Source organism: Otolemur garnettii, unplaced genomic scaffold (assembly GCF_000181295.1).
Source record: "Otolemur garnettii isolate 467f Iridium unplaced genomic scaffold, OtoGar3 scaffold00196, whole genome shotgun sequence".
Classification (NCBI taxonomy): Eukaryota; Metazoa; Chordata; class Mammalia; order Primates; family Galagidae; genus Otolemur; species Otolemur garnettii.
Window position 1 is genome coordinate 2,054,863 of NW_003852591.1, and position 18,473 is coordinate 2,073,335.

Genomic DNA, 18,473 nt, shown 5'->3' on the forward strand with positions numbered 1-18,473 from the left:
TGAGAACCGTTCCATGGTGTATATATATCATATATTCCTTATCTACCTGTCAGTTGATGGGCACTTAGGTTGATTCCATGTCTTTGAAACTGAACAATGCTGCAATAAGCCTGTTAATACAAGCACCCTTTTGATATAATAATTTATTTTCCTTTGGGTTGATCCCCAGTGGTGGGATTGCAAGATCAAATGGTAGATCTACTTTCAGTTCTTTGAGAAATCTCTATAGAGGATGTACCAATGTACATTCTCACCAACAGTGCATAAGAGTTCCCTTTCATGCATCCTAGACAATGTCCATTGTTTCTTGACTTGTAAAAAATGACTATTCTGACTTGGTAAGGTAATATGTCATTATGGTTTTAATTTGCATTTCTCTGATAATTAGTTATGTTGAGCATTTTTGTCATATGTTTACTGACCATTTGTATATCCTGTTGTGAGAAATGCCTGTTCATGTCATTTGCCCCCTTTTTAATGGAGTGGTTATTTTTTTTTTCTTCCTGAGTTTTTTTAGTTCCTTATAGATGCTGGATATTTGTCCTTTGTCAGATGCATAGTTTATGAATATTTTTCACATTCTGTGTATTGTCTCTTTACTCTTTTGATTATTTCTTTTTCTGTGCAGAAGTCACATGTGTTTATTTTTGGTTTTTTTTGCATTTGCTTTGGGGATTTTAGTTGTACATGTTTTGCCTAGGCTAATGTCCAGAAGAGTTTTTCCAAGGTGTTCTTCTAAAATGTTTATAGTTTGAGTTCTCATGTTTATTTGAGTCTTTAATCCATCTTGGGTCAACATTTATATGTGGTAAGAGTTATGGGTCCAATTTCATTCTACTGCATATGGCTATTCAATTTCCCCAGCACCATTTATTACCATATCCTTTCCCAGTATATTTTTTGTTTGCTTTGTTGAAGATCAGATGGTTGTAGGTATAGGACTCTATTTCTGGGTTCTCAATTCTGTTCCATTAATCTATGGAACAGATTTGGAACTTTTATGCCAGTACCATGCTGTTTTGGTTAATATAGCCTTGTAGAATTATTTAAAGTCAGGTTAACCTCCAGATTTGTCCTTTTTGCTTAGAATTGCTTTAACTATTCAGGCTCTTTTTTGGTTCCATATAAATTTTAGGATTATCTTTCTTGATCCTATGAGCCAAGTATGGTGGCTCACATTTGTAGTCCCAGCTACTCAGGAGGCTGAGGTGAGAGGATCGCTTGAGCCCAGGAGTTCAAGGTTGCAGTGACCTATGATCACACACTGCATTCCAGCCTGAGCAACAGAGTAAGGCCCTCTCTATAATAATAATAATAATAATAATTCTTTTAATTTTTACATTTAGAAATCTAAAAACCATTTTTAGCTTGTGTAAGATAAAAATATACATAGTGGGCCAGATTTGAACCATAGGCTGTAGTTTGTGATCCCTGTACTATATCATATGTCATGAAAACTATTGGAATGCTTCAAGAAATCCAGAAAGATACAGGATAGAGGGTTGGGGATGGTTAATCTTTAGTATCTAGGGGAGAGCAGATTAGAGGTAACTTCATTTTGGTGCAGTCATGGCAACACAGCAGTCTCTGTGAATGTTTCTACATCACAGTTGGGGGCTACCCAGCAGAAGTTGGCCAGTACCAGGATACTCACACTGTCTCACCTATCCTGCAAAGCAGGTGCAGTTCAGAAGTTTCCAGCTAAGGAAAGGAGGTTAAAATCTTTAGCATCTCATGACTAATAAAGACACTCAGATTTCCCAACCAAATCTTCTGCTTAGACCACAGTGTTCCTAGATTGTTAGTGATGAGGGCGTGGTTGTCATACGGAGACATGGAGAAACTCTAGTCCCTAGAGAAGGGACCAGAGCCAGAGAGCAGCCTCTGATGCTGTTTCTGCAGTGCATTTTTTTTTTAGAATTGTACACTTACACCCTTTAAACTTTCTCTCCTCAGTTTGCCCATCTGCTAAGTGGCAATGGTGACCGCTAAACCCTTTAAACCCACCATTCAGATCAGGAGCTCTGGGTGGCTTCCTTAGCTGGTTACAGTGGTTCTCTGATGCCCCCCACAGGGGTCATGTGCTTGATGTTAGTGGCCAGTAACCTATGTGAAGGTCCAGCCAGATTTATGAATTCACTGGAAGTTGGGTCTGGAGGTGGGGCACAGCCTCTCTTGAGGGCTTTGTTTCTTATTGACCACATGCATTGTTACAGCAGTTAATTGCCTGTGTTTGCTTCCTGTGGAAATATTTCACAAGACAGCCTGTCAGCATGGGCCCAGCATTTACATTTGTGCTTTGCTGATCCATTTGGCTTTTTTGAAAATTTGGGCCAAGACCAAATCTTCCATAAAGGTCTGTGGGCTGTGACCATAGCCATCAGCTGGTATAGCAGTGTTCCAATTTCATAGATTTAGCCTCATGAGAGGAGAAAAAAAAATGGACCATGATTTTTTTGTTTGTTTAAGGACTCAGTTCTTTATACTAGGCCTTGGATTCTGTGTTCTCAACTGTGGGGCATGAGAGGACCTACATTGTTACCTATTTGCTATGTGGCCTCAGAGAAGAGCCTTGACCTTTTCCTCATCTATAAAATGGGGGTGAAGTCTTCTCTGCAGCCCACCAAGCAATTCAGAGAAATCACATGAGCTAATAGTCCTGAAAATTCTGTGGAAAAGTACAACATGCTGTATATTTACAAATGTGAACTCACGAAAATTAATGGCATTAATATTCTCTGGGGGGTTATAATTTCTAAGATAGATCCAGAAGAAATACTCTCAAGAAAATATTTGCCCCTAGAAAGGGAAAAACTTAGGGAAAGGATATAAGAACAGAACTGGGGGGTCCTTGAGTGTCACCCTAAGGAACTGGGACTTTGTCATCCTGAAGACAGTGGCAAAGCAATAAGCCTTTGACCTGTAAAGGATGCATTACATGGTGTGGGCAGAGTAGGCTGGACCTGAGGGAGAGAAACAAATCTGAGGGCAGTCTGAAGCTCTGCCGGTAGTTGTTGGAGGACAGAATTAAACCACAGGAAGGATTGGGAAGATAACGCATCCTCTTAGGGAATTTGCTTCTATCCAGAGCCCCCACAGGATCCAGAAAAAGACAGGAGTCAGCTGGCGAGCACAGTGGCTGCTTGGCTTCAGTTTTAAAAGTCTTAGAGTACCCAAGGATGTTCCAAGAACTGTGTCCCTGGGTCCATTCAATCTTTTTTCCATCTGCCCATCCATCCATTTCATGAACATCCATTCTCCCACTCAAATTGGGAGACCTTGACCCATGGGGCATGAAGTTCTATGCCAAAGGAAATGACAGAGGAAATAGGAGGCCCAGGTGGTGTTTCACCATCAGGCAGAGCTTGACTAAGAACATATCATACTTTATAAACAAAACAAAATAGATCTAAGAAAGCAGTTCATTTAGACTGAGCTAGTTTGGAAATTTGTCCTTCAAATGGACTGACAATTGAACAGGGTGAGCCAACCCAGCCCATTTGAGTCCCCATGGGTTCTCACCTGGTCTCTAAGTTGTCCAAGCTCCACTGCTTTGCTGACCTGCAGTAGCCACCAACACACCCACCCCTCTGTACCTGGAAGGTTGGAACCTTCTAGACCTCTGAATTTGGAAGTTCTTTGATGGGAGCAGAAATTTGGTCTTCTTGACCTTTTGTAAGTCCTTGTAACACCAAGGTAATGCTTTGTATGTGGCTGAGTTTTAAAAAATATTTCCTTGACAACTCAGTCCAGACTTAAAAGATTCTCCGCTGTGCCTGTCATTCAAAAAAGGGAAGGGCTGCCATTTGTCCCTCATCTTTCAACTTTAAAGATACTTACCAAATAGCCTCAGGGAGCATAAATAGTAGATAATCAATAAACAATGGTTAAATTAAATTTTTGCCACATGCCAATTCAGCAGACATTGGCATACCCACTAGATTCCAGATGTTCTAGGCTCTAGGGATGGCAGGTCCTTCCCTTAAGCAGCCCTCGGTCTGAGTTACCAAATCTCTACTTAGCTATCCTCAATTCATGAAATGATCAAAGAGCAGCCTGAAGGCCAGAATGAGGTCAGAGGGATAAAAGAGCTGAGAAAGATACCAAGTCTGTTACCTAAACTTACATGTTTAAAAGCAACTTGAGTGAGGAATGCAAAGTTTCAAACATTTGCTTTGTTTAAAAGCCAAAGCCCAGTGGAGTGCAATTTTGTGTTTCCTCCAGATTACTCAGAAGTAGAAGTCTTCCCAGCCTGATGAAGTAGGTTCATCTTTGCCCCAGTGCTAGAGGTGGTGGCATTGTGCACCAATATCACAAGACCACACCAAGTTTCCTGGTATTAATCCTCTATTGGAGGGCATTTCCTGGTAGGCTCCCAGGCCAGACATATTTTAATAAAGAGTACCAAAGCATTTCTTGCTCCAGGAGTTACTCATTTTATTCTGTGGGTGGTTTTATTTTAGGGAGATGAACAGCAGAGGGAGGGATACATTTTGAAGAGAACAAATCAGTTGTTTGTGATCCAGTTCTGTTTAATAACACCCAGACTAGTAGTTCCTGGAGAGAAGGCGTCAGAGAGTTAAATTACAGAATTACCTTTTAGCTACTTCTAAGCATAGATTTCTTGCACCAAACCCCTTGACCTTGAAGAAAAAAAGAAAAACACTTTTCTACGTTGATACCCCATGGTATTTGGACAGGAAAAAGACAATGTGAAAAGCTGTCTTTGAACAGCACGAGAATACTGCTGTCTTTGGCCAGTTGCATCAAACATGTTTATGTAGATAAGCTGCTTTGCAGGGTGAAGGCAAATGATCATTTACTCTTACACCCTTATATGGCCTTGAATGATTCCTTACATGGAAACAAAGTGCCCCCATGTCCTGCTTCAGAGGCCAAGGAAACCCAAATGTGAGCTTCCCACTTCAGATCCATGTGATCCAAAGGTAGCCATCCAAGCTGCTGTCATAGGAGCGATGGCCCGCTTTCACTCACTGGGGGTCTTTTCTGTTGCCTCTTCTGTGCTTATTAAGCAGATACTGAGTCCTGATCCACTTTAAGTCCTTACCACCATGCAGTACGCGGTCCTGCTAGACCCATGCTGAAGAAAAGTTAAATTTTCTTTAGGCTTCAGCTAACCTAAGTTCCAAAGACTTGTGATTAAAGATATCCAAGAGTCTCTTGACAGGCGAGACTCAAGGATGCAGACTTCTACGTACGACTCCTAAGGGCTCATCGGCCCTCCATGCTTAGCCAGGCTGGGACCTTGAAAATTCCATTCGCAGCTTCCTGGGAGTACTATGCAAGGGAGGGTGTACAGGGCCTGCCTGGTAGGCGAGGAGAAACCAGAGCCTGGGCCAACCTTGGTGTCTTGAACATCACTGTCGTTGATAGTGGTGGTTGTGAATTGTTCCCAAAAGGAAATGGTGAGTCAGGAGCCGTGGCTATATCTGTTACCAGGATGACTCAGATTCAGGACTCCAGAGGAGACCCCTAACCTTCCTGTGACCACACATGGAGGGACGTCATTTGTCTCAGCCAAGCAATGTTGACTCTCCTGGGAACCCCTGCTCAGGGACAATGAAAAGCAGCATGTGAATGGGGGAAGAGCATGAGCCTTAGGGGTACACAGCCCAGGGTTCAAATCCTGGCTCTGTACTTACCTTGAGCAAGCCACTAACTCAGCCTGCTAGAGTTTCAGTATCCTCATCTGTAAAATGGGGTTGTTTAAACCTGTCCCTGCTTCAGAGCAAGCAGCATGACCAGTCTGCTCCCACATCCTCTTGGCTTCCTCTCTCTTCCCTTCTCTGCAAACTTTGCCTTTGTCCTCATGCCGTCCACAAAGACAGTCACAACGTGAATGCGTTCTTTGTGACTTCACACGTATGATCATTTTTATAGCACCTCTACTTATGCTTTTATGTTTCACTGAGTGACTGACAGGGCTAGAGAGACAGGGTGGCAACCGGAATCCGAGCCTCTGACTCCCAGCCCAGTTCCTTCCCCGTCGCCCTACCCAGCAGCCTCACCTACTGTCCTGCAGCCTCATCTTCCTCCAGGGACTGCAAAGCTCTCAGAGTCCAGATGTTATTCTAGGAAGCTTAACTATGGAGGGCAGAGATGAGGCGTATACACTTGCAAAAAAGAAAAATAGGACACTTGAAAACCATAAGAAGAGCTCTCCGCCAGTGTGCACAGCTCTAGCTGAGTGGTTCTCCACTCCATGAGGATGTTCTGAAGCTGGGAAATGAGATCTTCACTGTCTCCGGCACCCACCTCCCAGGCGAAGACACACACAAGGGTATTCTTGAGTAGGCCGGCTGCTCCAGCGTGCTTGCAGCCCAAGGCGCCAAGTTATTTGTCTGGTTACCTTCCTCTCCTCTTGTAAGAGCCACTGTGTTTGGTCTAAAGAGAAAGATTTCCAAATGAGGACTCTCACAGCAACATATTGATTTGTAGCAGGTGTGGCTTTGAGACAGCTGGTGCTCCTCCCACACCCAGGCGTGCCTCAGACCCTACTGATCCTGGGTGTATTTGCTTCTGCCTGAGCACCCCAGGCAAGCAGAGGCCCTCATCATTGAGCATCCTGGCCTAAGGGGAAATGAAGGGTTGACAGCCCTGGACTACGGCTGTCAACTACTCCAGAGGTGTGGTTCCCTCCCACCACTGAGAACGGGGGCTAAGACATTTGGTATGATTTAGCGGCCATAGCATTGGTTTCTGGTGTATGGAGAACCATCCTCATCCTCCCTGGAGCAGGTGCCAGTCTTCTGGGTCCAAAGACAGGTGTGACCTCTGGTAGTTCTGCTTGTTCATAGTCAACTCATTCAAGCATGTCTCTTGGAGAGAGTGGGGGAGGAACGCGGGAAGAAGATAAGACAAGACAAAGGAGAGAGAGAGAACGTCTTTCTCTCTAGTCCCTTAGGAATTCTCTCTCCACAGGGGCTTGGCTGGTTTTGCCAGTGGCTCCCTCACACTTTGCAGATTCTGGATATACATTTCCCTTAAGACTGGCTGTCTGCAGAACAGGGAAAACAAACCAGAACCCCCCATAAATCAGGAGAGGTCACTGCCAAGAGCTTTGTACACTTGCTGTCCCTGGCAGTGATAAACTCATTGCATTTGGGAAATGGCCAAAGACCCTGAGTACAATTTTAATTCTCATTCCCAGAAAAATCTCAGCACTCTGCTCACCCACCTCCTGTGTACTGTCTTTGTGTTTCCTAGACAAAGCTGGCAAGGAGGAAGAAGCAGGGTTCCCTAACTGGGGACATCAAAGGCTGCATTTCTTTGCCTGGGGGAGGAGGAGCGGGGCAGGGAGAGTCGCAGATCCTCAGACTGTGGGAAAGAGAGGCCCAGGCCAGAGGGAAGCTGAAGCCACGGGCCCTGCAGAGGTGTGAGGACACCTACTGAAGCTCGGGGTTCTGTTTTTCTCAGACCTGTGCCTTGGATCTATTATTTCTCTGAAGGTTGTCCCCTGGAAGGGTGATTGAGACTATCATAGTGATGGCCAAGGGCTGGCGATGGTCTTGGCAGGGGAAGGCCCCCTCATGTGGCCCATCCTCTGAGAGGTTGTGTTCTTAATCCCTACCTCCCCCACATCATCCTTGCCTTGGTATCTGGCTTGTGAGCTGCCATTTGACCTGGGGAAGATGAGCGTGGTGCCAAACGGTCCTCCAGCCCACACGGATGCCCTGCAGTTTTCCCCTCTCCCAGGGTTATCTTTCTTGCTCTGGGTGATCAGACTTGTGCAGCTGTAAGACCAGACACCCCCACTCCCATCCCTGTCCTTCCCACAGAATTGGGAGCTGCATTTCTCTCTGTCTACTTAGGTCTTTCTACCGTGGTGAGGATCTTTCTGCTTGATGGACCACCATCCCTCACCTGAAGCAGGCAGGCCATCCCAGGTGCAGGCATTCATAGTGCCCTTCACTTGTGTTTCTTCTATGCAGTCCTTAGCTCAACTGGCTAAATGCACCTTTGTGCAAAGTCTATCTTGCTTAATAGAATCTAACCTTTATGACAGCAGGGATTTATTTATCTAGTTCAGTAATCTCAGTGCCTAACACAGTGCCTGGCACCTTGTAAATGCTCAGTAAATATGTGCTACCTATTGCTGTGATTTGGGCATCTGCTTTATCTTGCTCTATTTTGATTGACAATGTTTTTCTTTTAATGTACCAGCCTTTTCCGGCCCACAGTGAGTCTATAGGAATTATCTGGATTGGCCAAAGGGCTGGGTGTGGAGATGTTTCCTTTCTCCTCTTGGGACACCAGGGGGTTACTGTGAGATATACCTATCATAGGAACTTAGAAGCCTTTGAAAAGTCAGAAGGGACGCAGGGACCTGTTACATTGGAGAGGGGTTTGGAGAGGGGCCAGGCATTATGATAGGCCTTTCCAGATGATTCAGGGACCACCTGGCTGAAGCAATGCCTGACACAAGAAGGAGAGGCAGTAAATCATTTTAACTCTGGGCTAACATTTGTACCTAAGATTCAAATGTTAGAACAATATATAGAGGTAACCAATGAAAGCCAAGGCCAATGACGTTCCTCAGGTCTGGGCTCCGAGGCCTTTGGGACTAGCTAAGCCAAGAGCCTCGCACTCCTTGGAGCTGAATGGAATCCTCACTCTCCCTCCACACAAGGAGCCAGAACTTAGCCAACCTCAATCCATAGACAGCAAACTTGCTGAACATTACATTCAAACGAGTATTTCTGTGAACCAGCAATCCATGTATATTCAGCTAACCTTTCATCCTGTGCTAGGTGCTATGCAGCTATAGAAGCTAAAAACATACCATTCCCACCCCCAAAGAACTAGAGTGGGCTGGATTGTTGTCTGAAATTGGCAGAGAAACACTTAGCTATATTCCCACTAAGTTTCTAAAATCAGAACACATCTGGACTATCAGAGTAGTCTCACAACCAAGCCACTATTTAATTTCCCTTGATTCCCTGCAATGGGTTCACTCCCATTAGCGGGGTAACCACCCTGCTTTGTAAATATGCGAGTATCTCAGGAGGAACAAATCTAGTTCCAAGAAATGACTCTTTGTGGTCCAACTACAGATGAGATGAAGGAGTCCCACACAAGACAAGGACATTTCTGGCTTTCTGCTTTTACTTTCTTTTTATTTATTTTTTAATTGAAAGGTAAAACTGTGTACATTTGTGGTGCATAACATGATGTTTGGGTGCATCTACATGGTGTGGAATGGCCTAATCCTGCTACTTAACATACACACTGCCTCATACGTTTATCATCGGCAGTGAGAAGCGTACAGTATCTTGGTTCACCTACAGCGTACAGTCACCACAATGGGCAATAGATCTCTTGAACTTATTTCTCTTCTCTCACTGAGATGTGGTTTCCTTTGACCAGTATCTCTCCAGTTCTTCCACCCCACCCATCCAACCTCTGATCACCAGCATTCTGCTCTCTTCCTCTATGAGTCTGATTGTTTCAGATGCCACATACAGGCACACCTATGGCACTTGGCTTAACTGTGTTTCACAGATGTTGCAGTTTTTACAAATTGAAGGTTTGTGACAAACTTGCCCCAAGCAAGTCTCTGGGAGCCGTTTTTCTAACAGCATGTGCTCACTTAGTGTCTCAGTGCCACATTTTGGTCATTCTTGCCATATTTTATACTTTATTATTATATCTGTTATGATGATCCATGATCAATGATCTTCTATGTTCCTATTGTATTATTTAGGGGGGATGGATTTAACTGATACATGTTGTGTGTTCTGACTGATCCACCAGCCTGTCAGGGTCCCACTCCAAGAGCAGCGTGGGTAGTGGAAGCTGGCAGTGGTCAACTAAAGAAATATAAAGTTAGGAGCAATGGTAAAGAAAGACAAGAGACATAGAGTAGAATTAAAAATAGGAGCGAGGGGTCCATTGCCTGTCATGGGATTCCAGCAATGGCCCCGAGTGTTTCTCCACTCTGCTTTTATTGGAGTCTATTTGCCCAGAGGGTAAGATGAGGGAGGGGACAAAGACTCAGCAGTTTCCTGGATTGATCATATCAGCTTCTATTGTTATTATTATTAGCCTTGAAGGTGGCCTTCAGTAATCTGAAATCTGAGCCTTGGATTGGGAGAGCCTCCTGCTTGAGGTCGCACACACAGATTTCTAGGGAGGTGTTAAGCTCTACTAGTTCTCTGTGGAGTAAAACTCCGCCAGCATTAATCTCGTCTGAGGGATCCATGGGAGGGAGGCATTTTCCTCCCATCACCATCACAGAGGATTTTCCTCTGCAATAAGGGACATAAGCTCTTCTGCCCATATCTCAGAGCTCCAGCTACTCCCTTGCTCTCTGCCTCAGACAAATGTGAATCTCCACAATGGGTATGTTCTTTGCCTGTTTAATGGGCAGGAAATGCCCTAGAAGATGGATCTTTTCTAGGACATTGTCATAGCCTCGTCTATGACCATTATTCTCCTCAGAGTGCTCACAGACCCTGCAGGGTGTTTGTAAGCTGCATCCCCAACAGGCTAGAATTTCAGAACAGGCAAGAAGCTTGCTAGCAATGGTCAGCTTAAACATTAACTAGCTGACTTTTCTTTGTTCAGACTCACTCAGCTTACTATTTTGAAGTTTTCCTCTTTTTCTGGGGGTGCTTTCCTTTGCCAAGAATGGGGTCTTCAGTTCCCATTCTCCCAGCACCAGCTGACCACTCCCCCATCTCTCTTCCTCTCTCTAGAGGGCCCCCCTAGTCCCTGATCAACAGCAATATTAAAATTAGGCCAGTAAGTATTCAGGGAGAGGAACAGTCACACATCTCTCATGTTAAATCAAAAGCTGGAAATGATTAATTTTAGTGAGGAAGGCACGTTGAAAGCTAAGATCAGCCAAAAGCTAGAGCTCTTGAGCCAACCAGTTTAGGCCAAGTTGTGAATGCAAAGGAAAGTTCTTGAAGGAAGTTAAAAGTGCTACTCCGGTGAACACTCAAATGATGAAAACGAGAAAGTGTCTCATTACTGACAGGGAGAAAGTTTGAATGGTCTGGACCAAGCCAGCCACAGTGCTCTCTCAAGTCAAAGCCTAATCCACAGCAAGTGGATTCTAGTTCTATGAAGGCTGAGAGAGCTGAGGAAGCTGCAGAAGGCAAGTTAGAAGCCGGCAGAGGTTGGCTCATGAAATTTGATGAAAGGAGCCATCTCCATAACAGAAAAATGTAAGGTGAAGCAGCAAGTGCTGAGGGAGAATCTGCCTGTCTTCAAAGCTTCCAAGGAGAAGCTGATGTCTTGTTAGAGGCTAATGCACTGGTGACCTAAGTTGAATTCAGCCAATGCATCATTTACCATTCTGCAAATCTTACAGCTCTCTTAGCAGCCCAGAGTATCTCTTTATATGGCTTACTGAAGATTTTAAGCCCCCTGTCAAGACCCACTGCTCAGAAAAATTTTTTTTATTTTAAAATATTACATTCATATCAAAATACTACATTCATTGACAGTGCACTTAGTCACTCAAGAGCTCTGATGGAGATGTACCCGAGATTAACGTTGTTTTCATGCCTGCTAGCACATCAGCCATTCTGCAGCCCATGGAGCAAGGAGAGATTTCAGCTTTCAAGTCTTAGTGTTTAAGAAATACATTTCATAAGGCTGCAGCTGCCATAGATAGTGACTTCTCTGATGGCTCTGTGAAAAGCAGACTGAAACCCTTCTGTAAAAGATTAACCATTCTTAGAAGTCATTAAAAACATTCATGATTCATGGTCGGAGGTTGAAGTATCAAAACTAATAGGATTTCAGAAGAAGTTGATTTCAACCCTTGTGGATGGCTTTGGGCTTTGAGAAGTTTTATTTCAATGGAGGAAGAAAGAGCAGACGTGGTGGAAATAGGGAAGGAATGAGGGTGCTACAGTGAGAGAAGTGGAGCCCGAGGCTGAGGCTGAGTTGCTGCAATCTCACAATAAAACCTTAATGGATAAAGGAGTTGCTAGATGTGGATGAATAAAGAAAAGTGCTTTCTTGAGATGGAATCTACTGTTAATGAAGGTTTCATGAACATTGTTGAAATGACACCATAGGATTTAGAATATTCCATTAATGGCCCAGCGCCTATAGCTCAGTGAGTAGGGCGCTGGCCACATACACCAAAGCTGATTGGGTTCAAGCCTGGCCCAGGCCTGCTAAACAACAATGACGACTGCAACCAAAAAATAACCAGGCATTGTGGCGGGCACCTGCCATCCCAGCTACTTGGGAGGCTGAGGCAAGAGAATCACTTAAGCCCAAGAGTTGGAGGTTGCTGTGAGCTGTGACATCACAGCATTCTACCAAGGGCAACCTAGTAAGACTCTGTCTCAAAAAAAAAAAAAGAATATTCCCTAACATATTTGATAAATCAGCAGAAGGGTTTGAGAGGATTGACTCTAATTTTGAAAGAAGTTTTACTGTGATGCTATCAGAAGTATTGTATGCTACAGAGAAATATTAAGTGAAAGGAAGAGTAAATCAATGTGGCAAACTTTATTTTATTATTTTAAGAAATTGGCACAGCCACACCAACCTTCAGCAACCACCACCCTCATCGGTCAGCAGCCAACAACATCAAGGCAAGAGCCTCCACCAGGAAAAAAAAGATTATCACTTGCTGAAGGTTTAGATGGTCATTAGCAATTTTTTGACAATGAAGAATGTATATTTATCCACACACACACCCCACATTTTCTTTATCCATTCATCCACTGATGAACATTTAGGTTGATGCCCTATCTTGGCAATTGTGCTTTAACTTTCTTTTGTGCTGGGTAGGAAGAGAGTCTTGGTGAGTCCTTGCCATTGCTCCAGCTTTCTCTGGCCAGTCATCTCTAAAATGTGCCCCCAGCTGATAGGCAGCCTCTGCTTCCTCCTTGAATATCCTCCTTAGGGACAGAAGCCAAGGAAAAGGTTCTTTATGACCTCTCAGCTGACCAGCTGTCCATTCCCCCAACCACTGAGACCTTCGTCTGGTTTCATGTGATAAACAATGACCATTCAAAGGGATGATGCTTTCTCCACCAGGCTGAACACTGAGGATCCCACTCTCCCTTCTAACAGGTCCCCTTTGGGACAGCCAAGCATCCCTGTGCAGCTGAGCTGAATCCACTTCAGTGAATGAATAATCCTTTCCCCACTGACAAGTTCTCTCACTTAATAGACCAGGATTTTCCGGGTCTGGATGAGGACAGACCTACTAAGCAGCAACCACAAGGCTCAAGGAATTAGCCAGAAGTCAGGAGTGAAATTCATTGCCAAGGCCAGAACATAAATGCCTTGAGGAGCCCAGGAAAAGAGGTGGCACTGCCCTCTGGATGTGAGCTGCAGGCCTGGCTTATCTGCCCCGCATGCCATGAGCTTGTGGCCAACAGCCCCCTTCTGCGACGAGATGGTGGCCCCGAAATGCACAACCTGACCCAATTGCATCATTGCCTATGTTTTTTTTTTTTTTAAATTAAACTTTTTATTTTGAGATACTTGTAGATTTACATGTAGCTGCAAGAAATAATACAGAGATGTACCATTTACCCAGTTTCCCCCAATGGAAACATCTTGTAAAACTATGGTACAATATAACAGCCCCAATATTGATGTGGCTGCAATCTACTGATTTTGTTCATATTTCCCAATTTTGTTTGTGCCATATACATGTGTGTGCATTTAGTTCTATATAACTTCATCAATGGTGGAAGATATGTAAAGACACAGAGCCCTTTTATCACCACAAAGATCCTTCCTGTTCCCTTTTCTAAGCATACCTCCCTCCCTCCCATTCCTCCCCTATCCCTAGCCCACTAATCTGTTCTCTATTTCTATAATTTGACATTTCAAGAATATCATAGAAAGAGTATCTCATAGTATGTTTTCTGGGGATTGGCTTTTCCAATCAGCAATGTCCTTAAGATTCATGCAAGTTTTTGGGTGTAACAATAATTTGTTCCTTCTGTTGCTATGTCCTATGGTTTTAATCATTAAGTACCCAACTCAGCACCCAGGCCCAATTACAGACCCTGTGGGATATGATCCTTAAGGATTTTTTTCTCTAAGAAAGAAAACATATTTTGTTTGGGGTTTCTGAGTTAGGAGGGGCAGGGGTGGAACATGTTGCAAGTCTTTCCAGGTCCATACAACCATACCTAGATTCCTTTGCTTCTTTCCTCACTTGGTGATCAATAGGATTGTAATACCCTGTAGCACTGATTGACAGCTCTTCCTTGTGTCCTCCCAGGAGCACATCTACAAGCTGATGAAAAGTGACAGCTATGCCCGCTTCCTCCGGTCAAATGCCTACCAGGACTTGCTGCTGGCCAAGAAGAAGGTATCTTTGGGAAGGGCAGGCTTGCCTTTCTTAGCTCTGTTGACTCCTGCCTGCTGCTTGCTGCTGCTGGTGTGAAATGAGAATCTCATCCCTTGGGTTTTATTTATTTTCTCTTTTCTTCTTTCCCTCCTCTATCTGCTCCCACTCCAATGGGAAAAAGTTAGGATGGTCACCAACCACCCCACCCCTTCCCCAAGGTCCAGGATATGGCCTCCTGCCTTCAAGTCCCTGCTGCCTCTGCCTGTGTGCTTTGCCCATGGCAGTCCAGGGAGTATGACCACCCACAGGAGTGCAAGGCTGGCTAGAGCACCAGCAAAACCCTTACCACACCAGAGACTACCACTCCCTGCAAAGTCCAGCCCCCTCTCTGCAGACTTCTCTCCCTGACCAGCCCAGATGTGTGTGAGGCAGAGATTGGGGCAGACCTCTCACTGGACAGGTAACTTTGTCAGTTTACAGGGGACTGCACTAAGAGTGCCCAGAGTCATCCATCCCAGGACTTTCCTCTCCCTTACCTCCCACCACGGTATTTCCCTTTTCTCTTAACCAAGAGGTAACTACACGCAGCTCCTTCTTCCTCCTCCACTTAGAGGTCCCCTTCTGCCGCGGGTCCAGGGATTTAGAGTGCAGGGCCCTTCTCATGCAGGTGGTGAGGGGTGACAGATGCAATGATAGACTCAGCTGGGTTTCTGGGAGAAGCAACGGAAGAGTAGGGAAGAGAAGGGGGCAAGAGAGAGACAGCTCACAGGTCCAGTATGCCTGCCTACCTGCTGTACTTCTCACCTCTGATGTGAGGCTCATGTGTGGTTCAGTGTGGCTCAACTTGCACCAGGCTCCATAGCTTCCATCCCATACCATTTGGGAGCACATGTGTCCCTTTATTCTCCCCTCCCAGCCTCCCCAGCCCAGGCTGTGGCACATGGTTTTCCATCCACACCCCCTCTGTTGGCCTCTCTAAGCCACATAAGCCTCCTCTATTTACTGTCACCCCTGTGTGCCAGGATCCTGTCTGCGTATCTGGTTGGGTGCACACAACTCCAGAGTCTGGGGGAGCATTTGTGTCCCACTCTCCTACCCATATGTAGCCCTGAGAAGAGCCCTAATAGTCTGAGAAAGGGGAAAGGACCTCTAGAATGTCCAGATTTCTAGAAGCCCAGCTCTCTTCACTTCTGCAGCCCTCCTGTCAGGGGTAGCGACTAGGATAGAGATCGCAAAGCCCGGCTTCCTGCCACCTCCCTCGCTGGAGGAGATCCATGGAGGGCCTCTGATAGAGGGCACTGACACCCCCACAAATGGCTCTGATGCTCAGTTTTTTAAGAACCAGGGAAAAGAAAAAGGTTATAGAGACTTTTGATACCCCAGCCCATATCACATGGGAGAAGGTCAGAGTAAGTTTCCTTTATTTCCTGTTGCTCAAGACACCTGACCTGATCATAATTTGTGGACATTCTAAGGCGTCAGCAATTTGACCGAGCTGGGTCCATCTACACACCTAAACTAGAAGTCAGAGTTGGTTCGGTCTGTCTGAACACAAGGGAAAATGCACCTCAAGCCAGAAAGTGGGCTGAGAGATCTGTGCTTCCCAATCCTCCCTTACAAGAGGAAAACTTCCCAAAGGAGGTTATTTGAGGGGGTAAGAATGGACAGCCTTCCTGCATAATGTTACAAATGACGTTCACTAGAATTATCCTCTCAGGCCCTGAATTAAGCGTTGTTCTCAAGGCAGCAAGCCCTTGCAATAACCATCAACCTTGCAACATGGAGGAGTTGTTCCCCAAAACAGTGACAAAACCTGCTCTCTCCTTCCATTTCTTCCCAAAAGTCTCCAGGTATGGACCTGATGTGTAACTCGACACTTTCAGGTAGGCTTAGAGTATTTTCTGACTTCAGGGACAGACTTGGCGTGTGGTATCAATGTCCAGGCTGAAAAGTATGTGAGATTCACAACCAACCTCCAGCTGAGAGAGAGTACAATCAGCTTCACTTCTCTGCAGGGTTCTGCCCCCAAATGGAGTCTGGACACACAGCTTTCTGATCCTTCATCCCTAATTTATCCTTTTTCCTAATATTTCCAAAATAAAGGATAGTCACTCTGAAAAGCCAGGTTCTCCAGAGGCAGATGAGTTGGGTTTGAGGTCTACTCCAGGACAATTAAGTACCAATGAGGATGGTTTTCCAGTGCAGTTTGATGGCTTGTGCAAAGCAAAGGACCTGAATGAGTCAGGGCAGTGGCTCCCAGCTGTGAGCAGGTCTGCAGCCAGAGCCCAAGAATGATAAGCACAGATTTCAGGGGCTGGGACCGGCCCCACTGGAGCCCAGTGTTTAGCTCTTGGGCAGTCATAGGATTAAGGTAGAGTCCTGCCGTCCCCAGAATGGAGACTTGTCATGGGACCCATGGCCAAACATGGATCCTTCGGTTCCTTGTGCAAGAAGAAAGCCCAGCCCAACTCTGTGGCAGTGTGTCCTTTGTGTTGTGTTTTCCTTCTGCAACCTCATACCTGCCCTGACAGCTGGCTGAGCTGATGGAGGTGGTGTGGGTGGGAGGCGGGGCCAAAGAAGCCTCCCATCTCCTCCCCGCAGACGCAGACGATGGCTGCCTCCAGCCTGCACTCCCTGCTTTCAGCAGACCTCCAGACACCTGGCTGCCTCTTCAGCTCCCCTATTTCAGTTATTTGCTGAGTGTGTGTGTCTGTGTCTATGTGAGTGTGTGTACTCTTCGAATCTCCCAGCCTCAGGCTCAGAACCCTGGAACAGGGCTTCAGGATAAAGGCACAGGTATCTGGGTGTCATTCTACTCTCCCAGGACCCCTGCAGGTGGGAAATGCTGCCCGAAGTCAGGAGCACACCACATCTCCCTCCCTCCAGTGGCAGAGACAGGTAGGCCCCAGAGAATGTGTCAGGGCTTTGCCCCCTCTGGTGAGAGTTCCCCATGAGCTTCCTGAGCCACCTCCAGCCTGCCTGAGTACACCTGGGAAGGTGTCACCTGCTTGGACACTGAGAGAGCATTTTCTGTTTAGAACAATCCCCATGTTATTGTCTTCCAAGGCTGAAGACCCTTTATCATTGTAGAGGACAAGATAGACCCTCCTTGCTCTAAGGATGCAGAATGAGGGTCATTAGGAAGTCAGTGATGCTAGCAAACTTTCTGGCTGCCTCTGGGCAGGGAAATCTCAAGAGAGAAAGCAGTCCTAACCAGACAAGTGGCTGAGTAGATGACTTCACTTCCCCAGTGGCCACTTCCTACCCCACCATCAGCATCGCCCTGACACCACATGGCCCTCTGAGCTAGTCTGTTCTGTGTCACCACTTAGACCCCCCAGATGGCCACCCAGGGACACATGGCCAGAACGACCAGGACCCCTGCCTAAGGGCAGGGCCAGTTGAAAGTGGTGAACCAGGCACTCAAAACCTCAGCAGTGGTCCCATGCAAAGCCATGGTGGCTCCTCACCTAAGCCCTGCAGTGCTTCAAGGGCCCTGGAGAAGCAAACTCTGCCCTCTGCTCCTGCTCCCTGGAGGCCACCATCTCCCCTGGCCTCCTTTCTTCCGTTGCTCCCATCCACTCTGCCAACACCTCTGGCTGCTTCTCTTTTCCCATTTTTTTCTGCCCCATTTTGCTTTTGTTTTTCTTCTTCTTTAGCTGCAGCTGCTGATGTTTGGAAACCACATGTAAGCTGAAGATTTTTTTTTTCTGTATTTTTCTCCCTACCTTTTTTTTTTTTCCTAAAGCCAGAAAGTGAGCAAGGTCGTAGAACTTCCCTAGAAAAATTCACCCGCAGTGTGGTAAGTTCAGATGGTTTTCTGCCCTCAATGTTTCTTTTGCTTTGTTTTTTTTTTCTTTCTTTCTTGTGTGTGTGCGCGCGCCTGTGTGTCTGTGTGTGTGTGGGTGTGAGTGTGTTTTGATTGTCGTTTCCTTTGGGGTGGGAGGGAGTCCAGTGCTTTCCCCCTCCACTCAGCCCTTTCCTTTTGCAAGTGTCTGCAGCTTTTCTTCTAGGGTGAATTTGCAAAAGACCCAGCGGCTCCCGCTGCAGAAGGTGCACCCCTGATCGCCCGGCCTCAGGCCTGGGCATTTGATCTTCTGTCCAGGGCTTTGAGGAGGAAGGACCCTGCTGCCCGCGGGGCTGTGCAACTTGTGCAACTTCTGCAGCAGCC

The 18,473-nt window shown here is 45.9% G+C and overlaps 1 protein-coding gene across 2 annotated transcripts in view; it reads left to right on the forward strand.

Moving 5' to 3' along the window:
• RGS6 (regulator of G protein signaling 6) overlaps nucleotides 1–18,473 on the forward strand; it is a 582,828-nt gene that overhangs the window by 543,447 nt on the left and 20,908 nt on the right. For both annotated transcript variants that reach the window (XM_003801053.3, XM_012812220.2), the window contains exons 16-17: nucleotides 14,234–14,323; nucleotides 18,051–18,104. In XM_003801053.3, coding sequence (XP_003801101.1) covers nucleotides 14,234–14,323; nucleotides 18,051–18,104 — 144 coding nt within the window. The remainder of the gene's footprint in view (nucleotides 1–14,233; nucleotides 14,324–18,050; nucleotides 18,105–18,473) is intronic.